The sequence below is a fragment of the Akebia trifoliata genome, unplaced genomic scaffold (assembly GCF_017979445.1).
Source record: "Akebia trifoliata isolate Shusen 1 unplaced genomic scaffold, ASM1797944v1 Contig01074, whole genome shotgun sequence".
NCBI lineage: Eukaryota > Viridiplantae > Streptophyta > Magnoliopsida > Ranunculales > Lardizabalaceae > Akebia > Akebia trifoliata.
In genome coordinates, this window is record NW_028237468.1 from 1 (window position 1) to 20,339 (window position 20,339).

General features: G+C 35.2%; 2 protein-coding genes across 2 annotated transcripts; both read left to right on the forward strand.

Moving 5' to 3' along the window:
* Window positions 1–842: 842 nt before the first annotated feature.
* On the forward strand, window positions 843–1,403 carry LOC147380708 (polygalacturonase-like; the record flags this gene model as incomplete). The annotated part of the gene is made up of 2 exons (XM_086431351.1): window positions 843–1,070; window positions 1,185–1,403. Coding segments are annotated over 2 exons (447 nt in total), but the record flags the coding sequence as incomplete, so codon positions are not given.
* Window positions 1,404–8,662: 7,259 nt separating this feature from the next.
* LOC147380709 (uncharacterized) lies at window positions 8,663–19,324 on the forward strand. Its single transcript, XM_086431350.1, has 4 exons — window positions 8,663–9,331; window positions 9,648–10,375; window positions 17,387–17,993; window positions 18,445–19,324. Exons 1-4 carry the CDS (start codon window positions 8,678–8,680, stop codon window positions 19,198–19,200), a joined length of 2,745 nt encoding a protein of 914 aa, XP_086287476.1. The 5' UTR covers window positions 8,663–8,677; the 3' UTR covers window positions 19,201–19,324.
* Window positions 19,325–20,339: the final 1,015 nt, after the last annotated feature.

Genomic DNA, 20,339 nt, shown 5'->3' on the forward strand with positions numbered 1-20,339 from the left:
GATTAATTTTTAATGATTAGTTTTATTTTTAAATTTAATAAGAAAATCTGTCAATATAATTGATTTAATTCATCGATATATGCAATAAATTTTATGGTGTTACAACAAACAAGACATTTAATTCTAAAGATTAAATGCCATTGACATGTATTATGTGCAACAAGTATTTATTATGTAAATGAACATTTATTATGTAAAAAGACTAATATACCTTTGTCTTTTCACTAAAAGACGAAATGGATAGGGGCATTATTAGAAAAAAAAAAAAAAAGTGTTGGAGAATGCTAACGCCCCATAAGATTTTGGACATCAGTATTTCCCTACATATATATTCACACCCATAATAATGTTGTCGTACCATGTAACTATAGTAATAAAAAATAGTATTTAAAAAAAAAGAAAAAAAGGGTTTAAAACACTTCTTAAACCACTAACGATTAAAATAATAAAAAATTCATATTTTATTTAAAAAAAAAGTTGTGTTTTTTCATTTTTAAAATGCGTTTTTATGTTTTAAACAAGTTTTTTCATGTTTTTTTCAAAAAAGAAAAGAAAAAGAAAACACCAACACTTTCTTTATAGCTTAATAAATGTTTGTGATTTTATTCACCAATATTTTTTAATATGGGATTTCATACATAATAGAAATTGGTTCATTATAAAATGTAGAAATATGAGAAGGGATTATAATATCTTGATGTTATGATATTTCATTTTTTAAATAGTACATTAATTTGAACAAATGATATGTTAATTGAGTAAATTTTTTTTGACCTCGTAACCAGTATGATTATGTGAACTTGTTAATTTATAGTGACTCATTATGTATATTAATGTTACAGTATTGGAAGTCTAGGGAAGGGTTTGGAAGAAGATGGAGTACAAAATGTGCAGTAAAGAATGTAGTGTTCACTGGAACTCAAAATGGGTTGAGGATCAAATCTTGGGGAAGGCCAAGTAATGGGTTTGTTAGAGGAATAGTTTTTAAACAAGCTGTGATGAATAATGTTCAAAACCCAATTGTTATCGATCAAAATTATTGCCCTCGGAACGAAGGTTGCCCTAATCAGGTAATTGGATTACGTTGTAGTGATCCATTTTCTATAGGACTATAGATTCATGCTTTGAGTTGGATCTTCTAACATTTTTTCTTTTAAATTTATCTACTTTACATGTTAATGCAGAACTCTGGCATAAAAGTCAGTCAGGTAACATACAAAGACATCAAAGGCACATCGGCATCTCAAGTGGCAATGAAATTCGATTGCAGTGCTTCTTCTCCGTGCAAAGGAATCGGATTGCAAGATATAAAGCTCACTTACCAGGATCGACTAGCTGAATCCTTTTGTCGTAACATACGTGGAATTGCTCGGGGTGTAGTCACACCACCAAGCTGTTTATAGATGGAAATATGATATGTGCTACAATGAATAACATGCCAACTAGAAGTGCAGATGTGTGCCAACTGGAAGTGCAGATTTGGAGAAGATCTAGTCAAGTAGGATTTAGTCAAGTTTGTTGTTAAGCTGTTAGCAAAAGGTCAAGTTTGTTGTTAAGCTGTTAGCAAAAGGTCAAGTTTGTTAAGTTGTTAAGTTGTTAGCAGAATAAGCTCAGGTTGTGCTGATTTTCAGCCTAAGTGATAGTAGTCCTATTTTCCAGCTTAGTAGTTGTATTTTTGTTAGGAGTTAAGGCTATTTAAGTAGTCAAAAGTATGGAATAAAGCATGTCAATTTTTCAGAATCCTTATTTTTCCTAACACAATTCTGTTCTCCTTCTTCTCTGCCAAAAATTCATCCATATCAGTGGTATCAGAGCCATACGATCATGGACACCCGTGGCAAATCAAATGCAGAATTCCGCAATGATGTCACTGAAATTTTGGCACGACATGAATCCAGCTTCGATCAGGTTCATGCTGCCTTACAAACAGTGTTGACGGAACTACAAGCTCTACGAGCCAACCGAGGCTCTCAACCCGACGTTAACCCGTTCGCTTCAGGTGAAACCTCACACTCACCAACTAGGGGTCGTCCCAACACCAGCAATGGTCATCTTAATCATGGACTCAAGTTGTCATTTCCAAAGTTCAATGGAGAAGACCCGAATGGCTGGATCTACAAGGCCGAACAATATTTTGATTTCCAAAATATTGTGCCTCCCCAACAAGTTCAGCTGGCCTCCTTCCATCTAGAGGGCATCGCCTTACAGTGGCACAGGTGGTTGACAAAATTTCGTGGACCACTCACATGGGATGAGTTCACCAAAGCTATACTACTCCGTTTTGGCCCAACAGATTATGAGGATCCGTCAGAAGCTTTGACTCGTCTTAAACACACCTCCACTGTGGCAGCTTATCAAGAAGCCTTTGAAAACCTCTCCCATCAAGTTGACAACCTGCCTGAAAGTTTTCTAATTGGTTGTTTTATTGCAGGACTTCGAGATGACATTCGCCTCGATGTCAAAATTAAACAACCTCGAACCTTGGCAGATACCATAGGTGTGGCTCGGCTGATCGAGGAAAGAAACCAATTACAACGAAAATCCAGCCAGCAATTTCGATCTCAATCTGCTTTAGCAATACAGAAGGCACCATCCTACCCAACAGCTGGAGTGCTCGGACCTTCCCCAACTCAACATATGAACAAAAGCTCAACTTCTCTACCAACAACAGCTCGTCGACTCACCAATCAAGAGGCACGGGAACGTCGAGAGAAAGGGTTATGCTACTATTGTGATGAGAAATTCATTCCTGGTCATCGTTGTGAACGACCACAGATGTTCATGATAGAAGAATTACCTCATTCCACCATCGATGATGCCAACGACACTTCCCCAGAACTAGAAAATCATGAAGATTTACCTGAAATTTCTTTTCATGCAATTGCAGGAGCCGACCATCCACAAACCATACGCATTATGGGCAAGCTGAAAAATAAGAATGTTGTAGTGTTAATAGATGGCGGCAGCACTCACAACTTCATCGATCAGACAATAGTTTCTCAGTTCGGATTGCCAGTGAATCAAGACAAGAAATTTCAAGTTATGGTCGCAAACCGAGAAAAAATAGATTGTGTTGGGCAATGTCAAGCACTCAACCTCATCATTCAAGGGCATCCCATTACAGCAGACTTCTACATTCTTCCTGTCGCAGCATGCCAATTGGTGCTAGGTGTGCAATGGCTGGAAACTCTAGGACCCATCGAGACAGATTACAAACAGTTAAGCATGACGTTCAAAGTCGGAGAAGTTTCTCACAGCTTCAAGGGTTTGAGACGTGCTGGCATGGAAGCATTATCTGACAAGGAATTCAATGCCTTAAAAGGTACTGGATTTTTTTTTCAAATTATTCCTTCTATTAGCAGCACTCAACCACACACATATCCACCTGATATAGCCCACCTCCTAGCTGACTTTTCTCATGTCTTTGAACAACCTACCGGCTTGCCTCCGCCACGGTCACATGACCATCAAATTCCATTGCAACCAAACACGGAACCGGTGAGTGTAAGGCCGTATCGGTACCCTTATTATCAGAAAAAGAGATAGAGAAGTTGGTAAACGAGCTTATGCAATCTGGTTTGATTAGGCCGAGTAATAGCCCATTCTCTTCACCAGTCTTGTTAGTGAAGAAAACAGACGGAGCTTGGCGGTTTTGTGTGGATTACCGAGCCCTGAACAACATTACAGTCAAAGATAAGTATCCAATTCCTGTGATCGATGAATTATTAGATGAACTTCATGGAGCTAAATTCTACTCTAAATTGGATTTAAGGGCGGGATATCACCAAATTCGAGTCAAAGAGGACGATATTCCGAAAACAGCTTTTCGGACACATGAAGGGCATTACGAATTTCTAGTAATGCCATTTGGCCTCACTAACGCCCCTGCAACGTTCCAGAGTTTGATGAATGATCTCTTCCGTCCCTATCTCCGAAAATTTATTTTGGTTTTCTTTGATGACATTCTTGTGTATTCAAAATCATGGGAAGACCATTTGTCACATTTGCAAACTGTTTTACAGATTTTATTAACTAATCATTTGTTTGCAAAAGAATCGAAGTGCTGCTTCGGTGTTTTACAGGTTGACTATTTGGGTCACGTAATTTCAGAGCAAGGAGTAGCGGTTGACCCAACCAAAATACAAGCTGTTATTCAATGGCCAACACCAAAAACAGCAAAAGGGGTTCGTGGATTCCTTGGCCTAGCCGGCTACTACCGAAAGTTTATCCGCAATTTTGGATGTATAGCAGCTCCTTTGCACCAACTCTTGTCCAAGGATGGGTTTAAATGGAGTGAGACTGCAGAGATGGCCTTCCAACAATTGAAAGAGGCGCTCACTTCACCACCTATTTTGCGCCTACCAGATTTTTCTCAGCGCTTCGTGATCGAATGTGATGCAAGTGGCATCGGCATTGGTGCAATCCTTTCCCAACAAAATCGACCTGTGGCTTATTTTAGCGAAGCATTGAAGGGTTCAGCCTTGGCTTTATCTACTTATGAGAAGGAGATGTTAGCTATTGTTAAATCCATCAAAAAATGGCGTCCCTATTTGCTTGGAAAACCCTTTACAGTCCGCACTGACCAGAAAAGTCTCAAGTACCTGTTGGAGCAACGGATTACTACACCGGCACAAACCCGATGGCTGCCAAAGATACTTGGATACGATTATGAAATTGAGTATAAAAAAGGGCCTGAAAACCAAGGTGCGGATTCCTTGTCACGTGTAGTTGAGTTTCAGTTTTTATCCATTTCTATACCACATGCAGATTGGTGGCCAATTCTTCAACAAGAAGTCCAACACGATTCATATTATAAGGACTTGGTAAAAAATAGTCCCTCACGTTTACATCACCATCTGCTTCAAAGAGATGGGGTATGGTTCAAAGGAGACAAAGTATTTTTGGGCCCCACCTCAACATTGATTTCAAAGATACTTGAGGACTGCCATTCTTCACCAATTGGTGGGCATTTTGGGTTTCATAAAACTCTATCTCGCATCAAACAAAGTTTCTTTTGGCCTAATATGCGCCAGACAGTGAAGGATTTTTTGAGTCAATGTGATACCTGCCAGAGGTACAAAACCGACTGTATGAGGCCAGCGGGGTTACTTCAGCCACTTGCAATTCCTTCTCGAATATGGACAGATGTTTCGATGGACTTTATTGAAGGATTACCATCTTCTAATGGGTATACTGTCATCATGGTCATCGTGGATCGCTTGACAAAATATGCTCACTTCGTGGCCTTGAAACACCCATTTACCGCCGTCACGTAGCAAAGGCATTTGTTGTCAACGTGGTTCGCCTCCACGGCATTCCGACGTCAATTGTTAGTGACCGAGACAAGGTGTTCATCAGCTCCTTTTGGCGAACACTATTTCAACTGCAAGGGACCAAATTGTGTATGAGTTCGAGTTACCACCCACAAACCGACGGACAAACTGAAGTTGTCAATCGCTCCTTGGAGCAATATCTGCGATGTTTTGCAGGGAACCAGCCACGGAAATGGTTAGAGTGGATTCCATGGGCTGAGTATAGCTACAATACATCCTTTCACTCCTCTACCAAGATGACACCCTTCGAGGCTGTCTATGGCATCCCACCTCCAAGTCTACTCGCTTATATACCAGGTACTTCCTGCGTCCAAGCAGTAGATGAATACCTACGTGACCGCGATACCATTTTACGTGAGCTGCGTCACAACCTTATGTTAGCTCGAGAACGTATGAAATGCCAAGCAGATCAACATCGGCGTGAGGTCTCCTTTGATGTTGGAGATTATGTATATTTAAAATTACAGCCATATCGACAGACTTCTGTGTCTTCTCGAGGTTCCATGAAGCTAGCCCCACGTTTCTTTGGTCCATATCAGATCTTGGAAAAAATAGGTTCGGTGGCTTATAAACTGGCTTTGCCTCCTGGCTCCCAAATTCATAATGTTTTCCATGTGAGTCAGTTACGGAAGCATTTGGGACTACTAGCACCGGAGTCTTCCTATCTTCCTCAACTTCCACCAGTCACGGAATCTTCAACCATCCTTCCACAGCCAGAAGCTATCCTCAATCGACGTGTGATCCAAAAGGGAAAATACCGTCCCAAATCTGAAATATTGGTCAAATGGGCAGGTGCATCAGTGGAAGATGCAACGTGGGAAAATGAATGGCGCTTTACCAAAACATACCCTGATTTCATCCTTGCGGACAAGGATTCTTAAGTGGGGGGGAAATGATATGTGCTACAATGAATAACATGCCAACTAGAAGTGCAGATGTGTGCCAACTGGAAGTGCAGATTTGGAGAAGATCTAGTCAAGTAGGATTTAGTCAAGTTGTTGTTAAGCTGTTAGCAAAAGGTCAAGTTTGTTGTTAAGCTGTTAGCAAAAGGTCAAGTTTGTTAAGTTGTTAAGCTGTTAGCAGAATAAGCTCAGGTTGTGCTGATTTTCAGCCTAAGTGATAGTAGTCCTATTTTCCAGCTTAGTAGTTGTATTTTTGTTAGGAGTTAAGGCTATTTAAGTAGTCAAAAGTATGGAATAAAGCATGTCAATTTTCCAGAATCCTTATTCTTCCTAACACAATTCTGTTCTCCTTCTTCTCTGCCAAAAATTCATCCATATCAAAATACTTATTGTATATGTCGTCCCTAGGCTCGAGTAAAAACCAAACTTAAACCTTTTTTTGGTTGACATCCCCTTGTTCAAAGTAAACAGACATTCTTTGTATTCTTTCTTCATTCTTTGATTTAAAAGAAAAAATGTATATATGGGAAATGTTCAGCAACAAATATTTTGGCAAAACATGGGTTAGAGGTTTTGGAATGGGGCTGATTTTTGGTGAGGATGATCTCTACGGTGAGGAGATCATCATCACCAAAAATCAGCCCATTCCAAAACTTCTAACCCCATCAAATAATTTGAAAATTAAATCGACAACCCAAAAGAAACAAAATCAAATTGCCTCTTTTGGACCTTAATTAAAAGTGACTCAATGTAGGGTTCACGTGGACTCGATTATTAGTGATTGCTTCTTTTGAGTCTTAGATTGTCTCAATATTACAACTCCTTCATGGGCTCGGGCATTGGTCTAGTTTGGGCATTTATTAGACTACATTTTTTTTTTCCTTCAAACTAATTGATCTTGAGAGTTGAGAGAAGTAACTTGAGCATTGGAGGCTCTAGTAGATGGTTTAGAGATTAAATTAAAAAATAATGACTTTGTATTTATGGGGCATGAATTGGCAAAATCAGGCTAATGTGATGGTGTTGAAAGAAAACACTGGCCCCAAAATTTAAGAGATTGTTCTAATATGAATGATCCTGCTCCTGTTCTGATCAATGGAGTAATATGGTGCAAGGAAATGCTTCAACACCCATACAACCCATTTCCGAGTCAACTCTGGAGCCAATTCAAGAAAATGCTAACGCAACTCACTATCCGAGTCAGGAAATCATGGACCGGGGTTGCAAATTAGATATGGATGATCTTGAATTTACTGTAGTACTTTGTGGTTGCAAATCAAGGAGTTGCTAATTATGGTCTCATTTGGGGATCAACAAGAGGATCCACTCTTGAGGGTGAAAAAAAAACGAAGGTTTAATCATGTTTGCTGTAGTATGTAATATCCAAGATATTAATTTCTAACCCACCAAGGGTGTGCCTCAGCGGTAAGACGCATGACTAGAGTTTGCTCCTCTAGGTTGTGCGTTCGAAACTCTGGACCATCCTTGATTAACTGCCGCATGTGCTGTGTGGGCCAGGTGCATGAGGCCATGGATTAGTCCTGTCGGGTATGACTGGAAAACTGGATCAGGCCTGTCCAATGGACTGTCTGATGAACCGGGGCCCGGTCCGCTACCAACGGGGATACCATGTCCTAAAAAAAAAAAAAAAAAAAAAATATTAATTTCTAATACCTCTTCTCAAAAATAGATTGAAAAAGATGGCTAGAAGAACCAGCTGGCCTAGAAAATACTTCAATCATTAACGAACTTACGTAAGCTGTGATATCAAATCTCTTTCATTCCCAAGTTTATATTTGTATGTAAGTATTTGTTTTAAAAAAAAAAAATATATATTCGATGAACTTATCATTTTTAATATCTTATTTAAACATTTTAAAATGCCTTCCACATAATAACATTTATAAGAGACAAATCTTGCACTACTAAGGAGTTTGGTAGCAACCTATCCCCACCTGTCCTTTGCAAGTCATGATGCGCACAGGATACACAATTTTGGCCCACCCTTTCTTGGATCTAATGCCATAGAACAGTATTATATTGATTTTTAGATATAAATATGGGTTTGAACATATATAATATAATCAGTCTCCTTTGAAAAAATATGAATGGGATCAAAAGAAAAAAGAATAAGTGCTAAATTAAGCTTCTCAGGTTTGTCTGATATACATGATACAAATTTATTGGCCGTGCCAGACAAAATTGGACAATAAACCATATATGCATATTAAAATTAATAATATGCCCCTCCCACAATACAAGTATTCGGCACTAATTGTTAGAAATCAAAATATTAGAGTGCCCTTATTGTCTTTACAAAGAGACAATGTAGCATGTATTATAGCAACCACTTATCCAACTATTCCTATAAATAACTCCTTTAATTTCCTAAAATCCAAAAGGAGATTAAGAGAGAGAGAGAGAGAAGTATAGTGAAGAGAAATGGAGAAAGAAGAGAATGTTGGGAGAGTCCATGTTGTAGTCTCTCCTTTCCCTGCCCAAGGCCACATTAACCCAATGCTCCAATTCTCTAAGCTCTTAGCCATGAAAGGAATCAAAGTCACACTAGCAGTCCCCCTCTTTATCACCAAGTCCATCCAATCCCAAGCTGGCTCGGTAAGCATCGAACCATATTCTGATGGCTGCGACGAAGGAGGTATGGAACAAGCAGGCAGTGTTGATGCCTATATCGAGAGCCTTAAAACCATCGGCTCAAGAAACTTAGCTAAACTCATAGAGAAACATGAAAGCTCCAAGTACAAGGTCAAGTGCCTTATATATGACTCAGTTTTACCCTGGGCTCTTGATATTGCCAAACGGTTTGGCCTTATTGCAGCTACATTCTTCACTCAACCATGCACGGTCAATGCCATCTACTACCACGTGTGCCGTGGGAACCTGAGTATTCCTGTTCAAGGGCCGACTGTGCCAATAATTTTGCCTGGATTGACACTATTTCAAACTCATGAATTGCGATCGTATATTTATAATATGGAATTGCATCCCTGGTTCTTACAGGTTGTTTTGAGCCAATTCTCGAATTTCGACAAAGCTGATTGGCGCTTAGTGAACTCATTTGACAAGTTGGAAGATGAGGTGGGTATTGTAAGTCCTCTTGTTTTAGAACTTATAATTAGATTGGATATAGCATCATTAATCAAAGCCTTGTCCAAAATTTTTAATTAGCTTATTGAAACGAAATATTATTCCTCTGTTGAATTTTTTCTAAACCATGAGAAGAAAATCAATCAATTCAAGAGTATTCATATATGTTCTTAGTATCTCAATCCACATGCGTTTCATTTTAAGCTTGGCTCACTAATAAATTTAAAGGATTTTTTATTTTAGGCCTTTTGCATTAAATTTGGATTGAACATCATATAATAACCAACCATGGTCTAAATTCTTATAGGTAGTGAATTGGATGGCAAAGCAATGGCCAGTGAGGACACTAACAATTGGACCAATGGTTCCAAGTATGTACTTGGACAAGCGACTGGAAGGTGACATGAATTATGGGTTGAATCTTTTCAAACCCGATTCTCAAGCTTGCATGACATGGCTAAATACGAAGGAAATGGGGTCAGTTGTATATGTGTCATTTGGAAGTCTGGCTACTCTAGGAGAAGATCAAATGGTGGAATTGGCATGGGGAATCAGGAGGAGCAAACATTTCTTTTTGTGGGTAGTAAGAGCTTCAGAAGAGCACAAACTACCGAACAATTTCATAGATGAGACATTGGAGAAAGGATTGGTAGTGACATGGTGTCCTCAATTGGAGGTGTTAGCCCATCAAGCAATAGGATGCTTTATAACTCATTGCGGATGGAATTCAATACTAGAGGCATTAGGCTTGGCTGTGCCGATGGTTGGGATGCCGCAAGAGATAGACCAACCCACTAATGCGAAGTTGATAGAGGATTTGTGGAAGGTAGGAGTTAGAGTTAGAGTAGATGAGAAGGGGATTGTTACAAGGGAGGAAATAGAGGTTTGTATAAAGGAAGTAATGGATGGAGAAAGAGGGAAGGAGATAAAGAAGAATTCTGAGAAATGGAAAGAGTTGGCTAAGGAGGCAGTGCATGAAGGTGGAAGCTCAGACATGAACATTGAGGAATTTGTATCTCAAATAAAACTACTATGAAATTATGAGCGGGGATTGTCATTAATAAGAAGTTATATTAGTTCCGTAGGTATTCGAGTACACTTCAAATTCCAAATCAGATATCACTATGAACTAAATGTTTTTTTTTTTTAGGTGATCCAGGTGTTTGTGAGGCTCCACCCATCAATAAGATCAAAACACCATTACATCCTCATGTAATATAGAGGTTAATTATGTGTGGGAATGAAAGCATAATAAAACATTATTGAAAACTTTTAATCTTTAGCACCCACCATGGCCAAGGTGGAAATATGTTTTAAATTGGTCCAAACAGGGGAGCCATTGAAATGGTACCATACCAATTAAGAAGACAACATTTGTTTGGAAACTTTGATGTGTTACCACTACATGTAGTCGCTTGAATTCTGTTGCAAACAACATCAAAGCATTAACATCTATAGTGTAAACAACCCAATTTGTCTAGATCGAGCCTGAGAGCTACCAAAATCCTGCAAGAAAATGCCGAGTCCCAAAATTCTCCAAATATCCAAAGTGGTGGCCCGGCCCAAAGCCCAAGTCCAATAAAAGTCTAAAATAGACTTGGTCCATGCCTAGAGCATGGACCAGGCCTATTTTTGCTTGATCCGTCCTAGAAACAAGGACCAGTGCAATTTTGCACAGGTTCATGCCCAAAGGAAGGACCAACAATTTTCTATTATTCTTGGGAATCCCAGCCCCATGTTACACATCTACGCACAATTTTATCTGACTTCTTGTTCACCTAATTCCTTGAATTTGATGCGATGAGAAAACTTAAAATCGACCCACCAATTCTTGGCATCCATGTCAACTACCAATACTTAAAACCATGTATAAATCCCACTTTTCCACCATAATTACATCTCATCTCTCCTTCGGTCCATTACCCTCTACAAGCCATTTTCCTTCACATATCTCTTCCTATTTTCTAAGTTAGAAAGGAGAGAATAGCATTTGGTGATGGAAAAATTATTTTCTAGAGGATTGGGATGGGAATCCATTTTCCCTCCTGGGGTTCAAAATCGCCCAAGATGGAAAATTGAATTCGAGGAAAAATATACAACCAAACGCCCGAAGTTGCAACACGTGTGATGTGTTAAAATAGGTTGCCTCAAAATTTTGACTAAGGCTGTCTGCTTCAAAGTCAATCTTGCTTCCTAACTTACTTATGAAAGTATTTTCATATATATAGGTCAGGTTCCGTAAACAAACTTCTAAACAAAGTGTTTTGTCATATATGAGCTAAAAATTTCATAATGGTCTGATTTTTTGTGAGGATGATCTCTATGATGAGTAAATTATCCTCATAAAATAGTTAAACCTTTTTGAAATTTGTAACCCTAATTTATAAGTTGAAGAATCTTGGATCGTCAATTTTTTACTATTAGTTTGTAACCAATTTTCATGGGATTAGAAGTTTATAAATGGGCTGATTTTTTGTGAGGGTGATCTCTTACACCATAGAGATCCTCACAAAAAATCAGCTCATTCCGAATTTTTTAGTCGTATAAGACAAAACTTTGTCTAGATCGTTGTCTACAATTTTATTACCGAATGATGTCCATATATGTATATATATATATATAACGTCCAAGACCTCATGGGGATGTTAACATTCTCTAATACTTATTTTTTTTTTTAATAATAACTCTATTCATTTTATCTTTTAGTCAAAAAATAGGGGTATGTTGGTCTTTTATATAATAAATGCTTGTTTGCATTGATTACCAAATCATTTATTGCAAATGTTACGTTCTCGATTTAAGATCTAGATTTTTCCAAATCTCGAGGGTGGAGCGAAAATTAATTAAAGAAAATCCAAATAAAGATCTTCAAAGCTTAAATACGATATGGATTTCTTTCAAATAATTTCGACAGAGTTTTCCTTAAAAATTGGACTTATGAAAATTTTTTACCTATAGAAATATACTTGTATAATCAAAATCCATATATCCCCTGCATTCCAATCACCATATTATAACGAATATACATCATTTAAAAAAACATACTATAATTACAATCCAAAAGTGTATATAGATTCATTATACATCTCATATCGATTAATAGTTATTCACGTCATAAACATTAACTCTCACTCTCTAGATATATACATACAAAAATATACAACATACATGATGCTACTATATACAAGGAAGTCCAAAATTACACAAAATAGTTCCATTATATAATGTTCACATATAACAAAAATAGAATTCATCATCTTAATCTTACGATCCCTTTATATAATGTTCTTCATTAAAAATATGCATCTCGATAGTTGGGACAACTGTAATATTTTCTTAGTAAGGTGAGTAACAGGAAAATTACTCAATAGTAAACTCACATTTTAAATTAATAGTCATAATATAAATGAATAAACAAGCTAATATATTTTAAACAATATAGATTTTTAAATAAATAAACAAAATAACTCGAAACAGGCATTTAATAAAACGGTAACAAAATATCTCCATCTCATAATAAACAAAAAAATAAATATGTCATAAGAAAATCAATCCTGGTGGTGTATGTGATAAGAATGACGAGGTATACAACTGATACAAAAATACTGATCTATATATCGATGCTCCAGTACTTAATCAGTGTGGAACTTACGATTAGTTCTTGATTTTATGATTGGTCTAATAATTTATTATAATTAGTTAATTGTATTTTTCGACTCAGGTTGGAAGTTGATTCCTAATGGAGATCAATAATTTGACTAGTATAAATTATAAATGATCATTTAATAAGCCAACTTCATTGTACCTCTGTGGTATGCATGTATCTTCAATTAATTTAGTCATATACAAACCATCTTTAGAGTATAATTTGGTGTTTTCCAATAAAGATAAGAAAAGAATTTTCCAAAGGTAGAAATATATTTTCAAGTGGTATCATATATTATTAGAGAGAATATAAAATCCCTATTATTCTCAATTAATTGGTTGTTTCTAGAAAGAATTATCGATTAATCTTATGAACATTTATTATCTCTTTAATGGATAACAAAAATAATAATTATATTTTTCAAAATTTATTTGAAATAAATTAAAACAAATTTGCAAGTGTGATGATATTCTCAAATATTATAAAATTATAAACATGCAGTAATATATCGAAAACAGTAAATATGTAGGTACCCCGTCCTAATTACACAGTGCTCAAAGACATTATAAACCTGGAAATTAATCAACATCAGTACATATAGCTGAGAATCCCATTCTCGATTCCAACCAATCGAGACTTTCATTCTCGATTTCAAATTAAAACTTAAACATTTCATATTTTTTAATCTATAATCACCCAATGAAAATACATTTTCAAAACAAAGAGTCTTAACAGGTTTTTTTTAAACGAACACTCTACGAAAATTACTATAGAAATCAATTTGTTAAACAAATTGATTTTCTGATTACACTCATCCAAATTCATTTATTTTTGTTTCATGATATTTACATATCAAAGAAAAGATATAAAACGAATTATTCTACAATTCGATGTATGAATTTTGAATTTAAATCATAATAAACTTGAAATTAATTATAAAAATTGAAATAAAATAAATTTCATTGAAAATTATACTACGAATTTGAAATTATAAGTTTTTTACTTTCGCAATTGGGTTTTACGCATCCTTACGACAATAAAATGACTTTTCTAACTAATTCCTTCGACAATTCGACTAAATAATTTGATGACTAAATAGATCTCGAAGTCGTGGATATTTACTTCTTCAATGTTGGATTTTAATTCACACCCTAAACACGTTTAAATTTAGATTGAATGCAACCTGTGTGAACCCACTTTCGAACTCACTCGTCTTTGTTTCGATTTCAATCTCACGGGTGTAATAAACACGTTGGTTTGTTGTTAACCTTATAATAATATAATTTATATTATAATATATAAGCGAATATAGTTGTGTATTACATATTTTAACACATTTTAACTTATAATATATTATAATATAATAATATTTATATTTATTTTAATTATATTCTACCCCTTTAACATTTCAAAAATTTCAAATCTATCTTTTTTAGATAATTAATTATAATTAAATCTAATTTTAATAAAATATTTATTTTAATATTTTAATAATATAAAAATAATTAAATAATATTATTTTTTTCATATATTTTTCTTTTCTCCATTATGTCTATTATATTAGACCAATTCGAACAGTGTATCTTGAATTTTTAAAATTTCTCATTGATTTTTCTCTGTTGATCAAAATATCCTTACGCCCTAAGTTTTCTTAATAAAATTAATATGTTCATACGTTATTATATTAAACTTGGATTTAAGTATACTGACAGTTTAAACTATGTTTTTCAATGCTTTTGAATTCAATGATAAATACGTTTGATCGAAAGAGCTTCCTATAAAATTTTAAATTTTATCTACTTCGATTAAATATTTTAATTATTTGATTATAATTATGACAAGGTTCCTCGAATTGTACATTTGATTTAACAAATTCTCCTTCTAGAAATATTATTTTAGATCGATAATATCATGATTGATTTTTAATAATTAATTTTGTTTTAAAATTAAATAAGAAAACGTATCATTTTTAAAATACATTTCTATGTTTTAAACAAGTTTTTTCATATTTTTTAAAAAAAAAAAAAAAAAAAAAAAAGAAAAGAAAAAAAAAACACCACCACTTTCTTTATAGCTTTATAATTGTTTGTGATTTTTATTCACAATTATTTTTTAATGTGGGATTTCATACATAATAGAAATTGATTCATTATAAAATGTAGAAATATGAGAAGAAATGATAATATCTTGATGTCTGATTTTTTATTTTTTAAATAGTATATTAATTTGAACAAAGGATATGTTAATTGAGTAAAATTTTTTTGACCTTATAACCAATATGATTATGTTTGAGCAAACATTATATTAAAAACATAGAATAAATTAAAATAAATATTTTATATATAATTAAATATATGTATTTTTCATAATTTTTAATATATTTTTTATGCTTCAAAATTTTTTTTTTTAAACGTTTTAAACCTATACGCCTCATTATATGAGACGTGGTTTTAATGTTTATTTTATGCCCTACATTTTATTATTATTAATATTTAGGATACCCTCTCTTTAGAGATACTACGAGGGCTCTATCGTAATTTTAAAGCGGGATGGGGGGGCGGCTTCAACTATATTTCTTAACAGGTCGGTTCCCTTTCATCATTGAAAATCGAAAAGGTTCCTGTACTCTACAGCCTATAAAAGCACCCCATAAATTAATAAAGGCAACTCAAAAGGTATGAATCCAAATTGGGTTCTAGAAACCCCTCAAGGTCTAATCACCGCTCATCCCACTACTCTTCCACAACCCTATAGACTTTGAGGCCTCATTAAATTTTGCGTTTTACAGCATTTGATAATTGGTTGAGCAATAAAGACAAAATTAAATTGGACTCATCCTTTGCCTGTCAACAGAATATATATTATATAATATAAATAATAAATTTGATGTCTCTTGGTACAAATTCAATGCTGGGTGGGTCTAATACCAATTGAAAGAAAGGGAGGAGAGGAAGAAGCATTTGACGAGATAAGATTTAAAAAAGAAACCAGGTATGATAGAGAAAATCAAATATAATAATGCATTTTTTTTTTTTTTGGGGGGCATTAAAGTTGGATTAGATTTGAAATCATGATTCAAATTGGCATGTTTTTGGGCTGAATCAACCATTTTGAATTAGTTTTCTTTTCTTTTCTTTTTTCATTTAATAATATATTGTTTGAAAGAATTTAAATATATATATTTGAGATCAATTTAAAATTAAATTTTTATGTAGAATCTGTTATTAATTTAGTAGCAAAGCTGCTAGTTCAGTAAGTAAGAGAAAATCTAATTAATTTGATATCAAACAAATATATAGATTCATTAATTATTGTCAAATCCTTCGAGTAGTCCCAAAATCTGTTTCTTAAAATCATGTTTTCTAACACTTTTTTTTTTTTTTTCTAAATAACTTGTTGTGATGAACAGAGAAATGGAAAAAGAAGAGAATGCTTGGAAAGCCCATGTTCTAGTGCTCCCATTCTCTACTCAAGGCCACATATGTTAAAATAAATGTTAATAAATGATGATTAATATTTATTTAAAATTGATTCAAATAAAATTAATTTGGTTTATTTTAAAAAATGATATTTTGAAAGTTACTTTATGGTTGGTTTACTTTTTGTTAAAAGAAAAGTAAGTAATTTTTAAAAAGAGCATTTCTATTGGTTGATAACTTTTCACATGGATTGGAATTTGTAAAAGTTCTTTTGGCTCATTTTTTCAAATTTTTATAAATCCCACATTGCTTTTTAAAATGTTTTGGAGGGATTTTTAAACCTATATATAAGAACCTATTCTCAACTCTTTCTTCATTCCAAAGACTCTCTCCTTGAGAGCTCCTAATGGCTTCAAGCTATATGGAAATTTAATAATCTTTTTTATTTTATTTTATTTATATATATATAAAATAAGAAAGAAAGAAAAGAAAGAAAGAGAGAGAGAGAGAAAATTAAATATTTAATAGGGCCGTCCAATTTCAGATAGGCACCAAGGCCGAACCGAAAGGTGTCGAAGGGGCTTAAGGGTGCTTAACGGATTCCTTGATCCGAATAGGTGCCTAGTGGTTCCAATGGGTTTCATACCTATTGAGATTCAAAAATCATTTACGAATGGGTGTGATTTTTAAATTGATATATATTTATGGAGATTAATTCTGTTAAAATATAACTAATTTTTTCTTTTTAAAAATTTCTACAAAAAGAGGCATTCGTGTATCCGAGATTCTGAGTGACAGATTTTTTCAAAATAGTGCAAACTTTGAGGAAATATACAGTTGTGTTAGAACTGGGCTCTGTTGTATCCTGAAGACAAGTTCGCCAGCAACCCATCTGCATCTTCGTGTTTAATCGGAGTGGGGGCGTCTGTTGTCTATAAGACAACGTAGATTACTACGTGCCTCAGAGCAATACAATTTAAGTTCAAGTTCTATTTTTCTAACAAACATAAACCCAATGCTCCAATTCTCTAAACGCTTATCCGCCAAAGGAGTCAAAGTTACATTGGCCATCCCCTGCTTCATTGCCAAGTCTATGAAAGCTAAATCCGGAGCGGTCACAGTCGAACCATTTTCCGATGGCTCCGATGAAGGAGGAATGTTACAAGCAGGATCATTTGAAGTTTATTTTGAGCGTTTAGAAGCAGTCGGCTCAATAAGCTTGTCTAAGCTTATTGAGAAATATAATGGCACTAAGTACCCCATCAAATGCCTCATATATGACTCTTTTACACCATGGGGACTAGATTTAGCTAAACGGCACGGACTTATTGGCGCTCCATTTTTCACTCAAACGTGTGCCGTCAATGCCATTTACTACCATTTGCACCGTGGGTTGTTGACAATCCCTGTAAAAGGGCCGATCGTATCGATGCCTGCATTGCCATTGCTTGAACAAAATGAATTACCGACTTATGTTATTGATACTGAATCGTACCCAAGGATGTTACCATACTTTTTGAATCAATTCTCGAAGGTCGATGAAGTAGATTGGATCTTTTTCAACACATTTGATAAGTTGGAGGATGAGGTTGGTACTTCGGTCCTTATACATTTCATCATATCCATCTTTAGCTTAATCAAAGTCTTATCCCAAAAATAATGGTGGTTCATATGAGCAATTCTTTGTTTAATTATGCTTCTAGTCATGCCTTGTGTTCATTCTTTTGATTGGGACTGTAATTGATCTTTACCAGACCTGACTATAGTTTAAAATATCGGAATGTACAAAATATTGATCTTGAAACATTGAATGTTTCAGGAATGTACATTGCGTATGTATCAGCCGATACCATATCGTTTTTCTCATTAACTGAAACATTCAATCGATACACGACATGACCAAACTATCTCAATCGACTTTCCCTTTACTACCTATTTGGAATACTATTGTATTTTCATCAATTTTAATTAGTTGGATCATTGAGGAGGATTTTATTATTATTGGAAATTCTAATTTTCCATGTTCTAAATCCTTATAGGTAGTGACTTGGATGGAAAAGCAATGGCCAAGGCGGATAATGACGATCGGACCAACCGTGCAATCTGTTTACCTAGATTATCGAGTCGAAGGTGACAAACATAATGTTCTTAATCTCTTCAAAGATGGCCTTAATCCCTCCACACCCAGCTTGGATACTTGCATGGAGTGGTTAAACACGAAACAGACTAGATCGGTCATCTATGTCTCGCTTGGGACTATTGCCATACTAGGTGCAGAGCAAATGGAAGAACTAATGTTGGGATTGATGAGGAGGAGCAATAACTACTACTTGTGGGTAATTTCTAGGGTCGAAAAGGATATCAAGTTCAAATTCACGGAGGAAATGTTAGAGAAAGGGTTGGTAGTGACATGGTGTCCTCAATTGGAGGTGCTAGCCCATCCATCAATAGGATGTTTTATAACTCATTGTGGATGGAACTCTACGCTAGAGGCATTGAGCTTGGGTGTGCCAATGATTGCAATGCCGAATTTTGCAGATCAAACTACTAATGCTAAGTTCGTGGAGGATGTTTGGAGGGTGGGAATCAGAGCTAAGGAAGATGAGAAGGGGATTGTTCGAAGGGATGAAATAGAGGGTTGCGTTAGGGAAGTCATGAATGGAGAGAAAGGAGAAGAGATAAAGACAAATTTAAAAAGGTGGAAGGAATTGGTTAAAGAGGCAACTAATGAAGGTGGAAGCTCAGATAAAAATATTGAGGAATTTGTAGCTAGACTTGTATGCACTTCTTCTTAATGGTGACCTTAAGGTTATTTTTGATGCTAGCCACCTCTTAGTTCTCAAATTAAATGCGAATAAGATGTTTTCTTCCTAATTCACATAACTCACATACCATTAGCAAATTTACTAACTAAGCCCTATGCCTTTACACACTTGATTATGGATCTCATGAATATTCTTACCCACGGAATCATGTTCTTTATGTAGATTTGGCAAAGAGAAGAATTTCGATCCACAAAGCCTCAAGGGGCCGGGTTGGCTCAATGGTAAAACTAGTAGGGGTTTGCTCCCTCCGGTTGGTTGTTCTAAACTGCTTGGCCTCCTGAATTACCTTGTTGCATATTGACATATGGTCTCATATTTTTTTTGTACTTCTAGGATGTCATGAACATGTATCTTGTGACATTTCTTAGGCAATAAATTGATTTTCTTCCTCAAAGCACATGCCATTGTCTATCATTAATTTGGCGGCTGCTATTTTAATCCAAATGTTGAGCTTGACTCTTTTGATAATCCCTAACATCGAGAAGAGACATAAAGAATATTCAATTGTCAAGTCCAACTCTTTTTTTGATGGAAGTGTTCAACTCAAAGTCTTTTGAACCCAAAAGTACGTTGAACTCCTTGCTTGAGATCATAAGAGGCGAAGTGAACATTTTCAAGTGTCGAGGTCAATGCTTCTCTCAATCACAATTCACAAACATCGAGCTGTTGCTACAAATAAAAGTGATAAATTTAAAAAAAACCTTAATTAAGTTCTATAGCAAGAGATTTTGGGGGCGTTGTAACCAAATCTACAGAGATGGATGCAAAAGCATGCCTTCAAATCTCTAGCAACGGAAGTTATTGCAGTGCATTAAATGTCCAGCAATGGAACGTATCATGGTGGAAATGACATCCATCACTAACTACATGTCTATCGACGCAGTTTTGGACCTTATAGGGGCAGAAAACCCCGTCTCTATATATAAATCTTAAATCTTATAATGTTATTATCCCAAGCGTCAAGCTTGAAGCTAACCCTAAAACGAAAGCAATGAATCCGATGTTGGATTAAACACAGAGCAATGAGTTCAACACTCAATCCACGTTGAAATTTCTTTCAAAATCGAGAATTGAATTAAATGAATTAAGTAAGTTCTAATATAATTTCT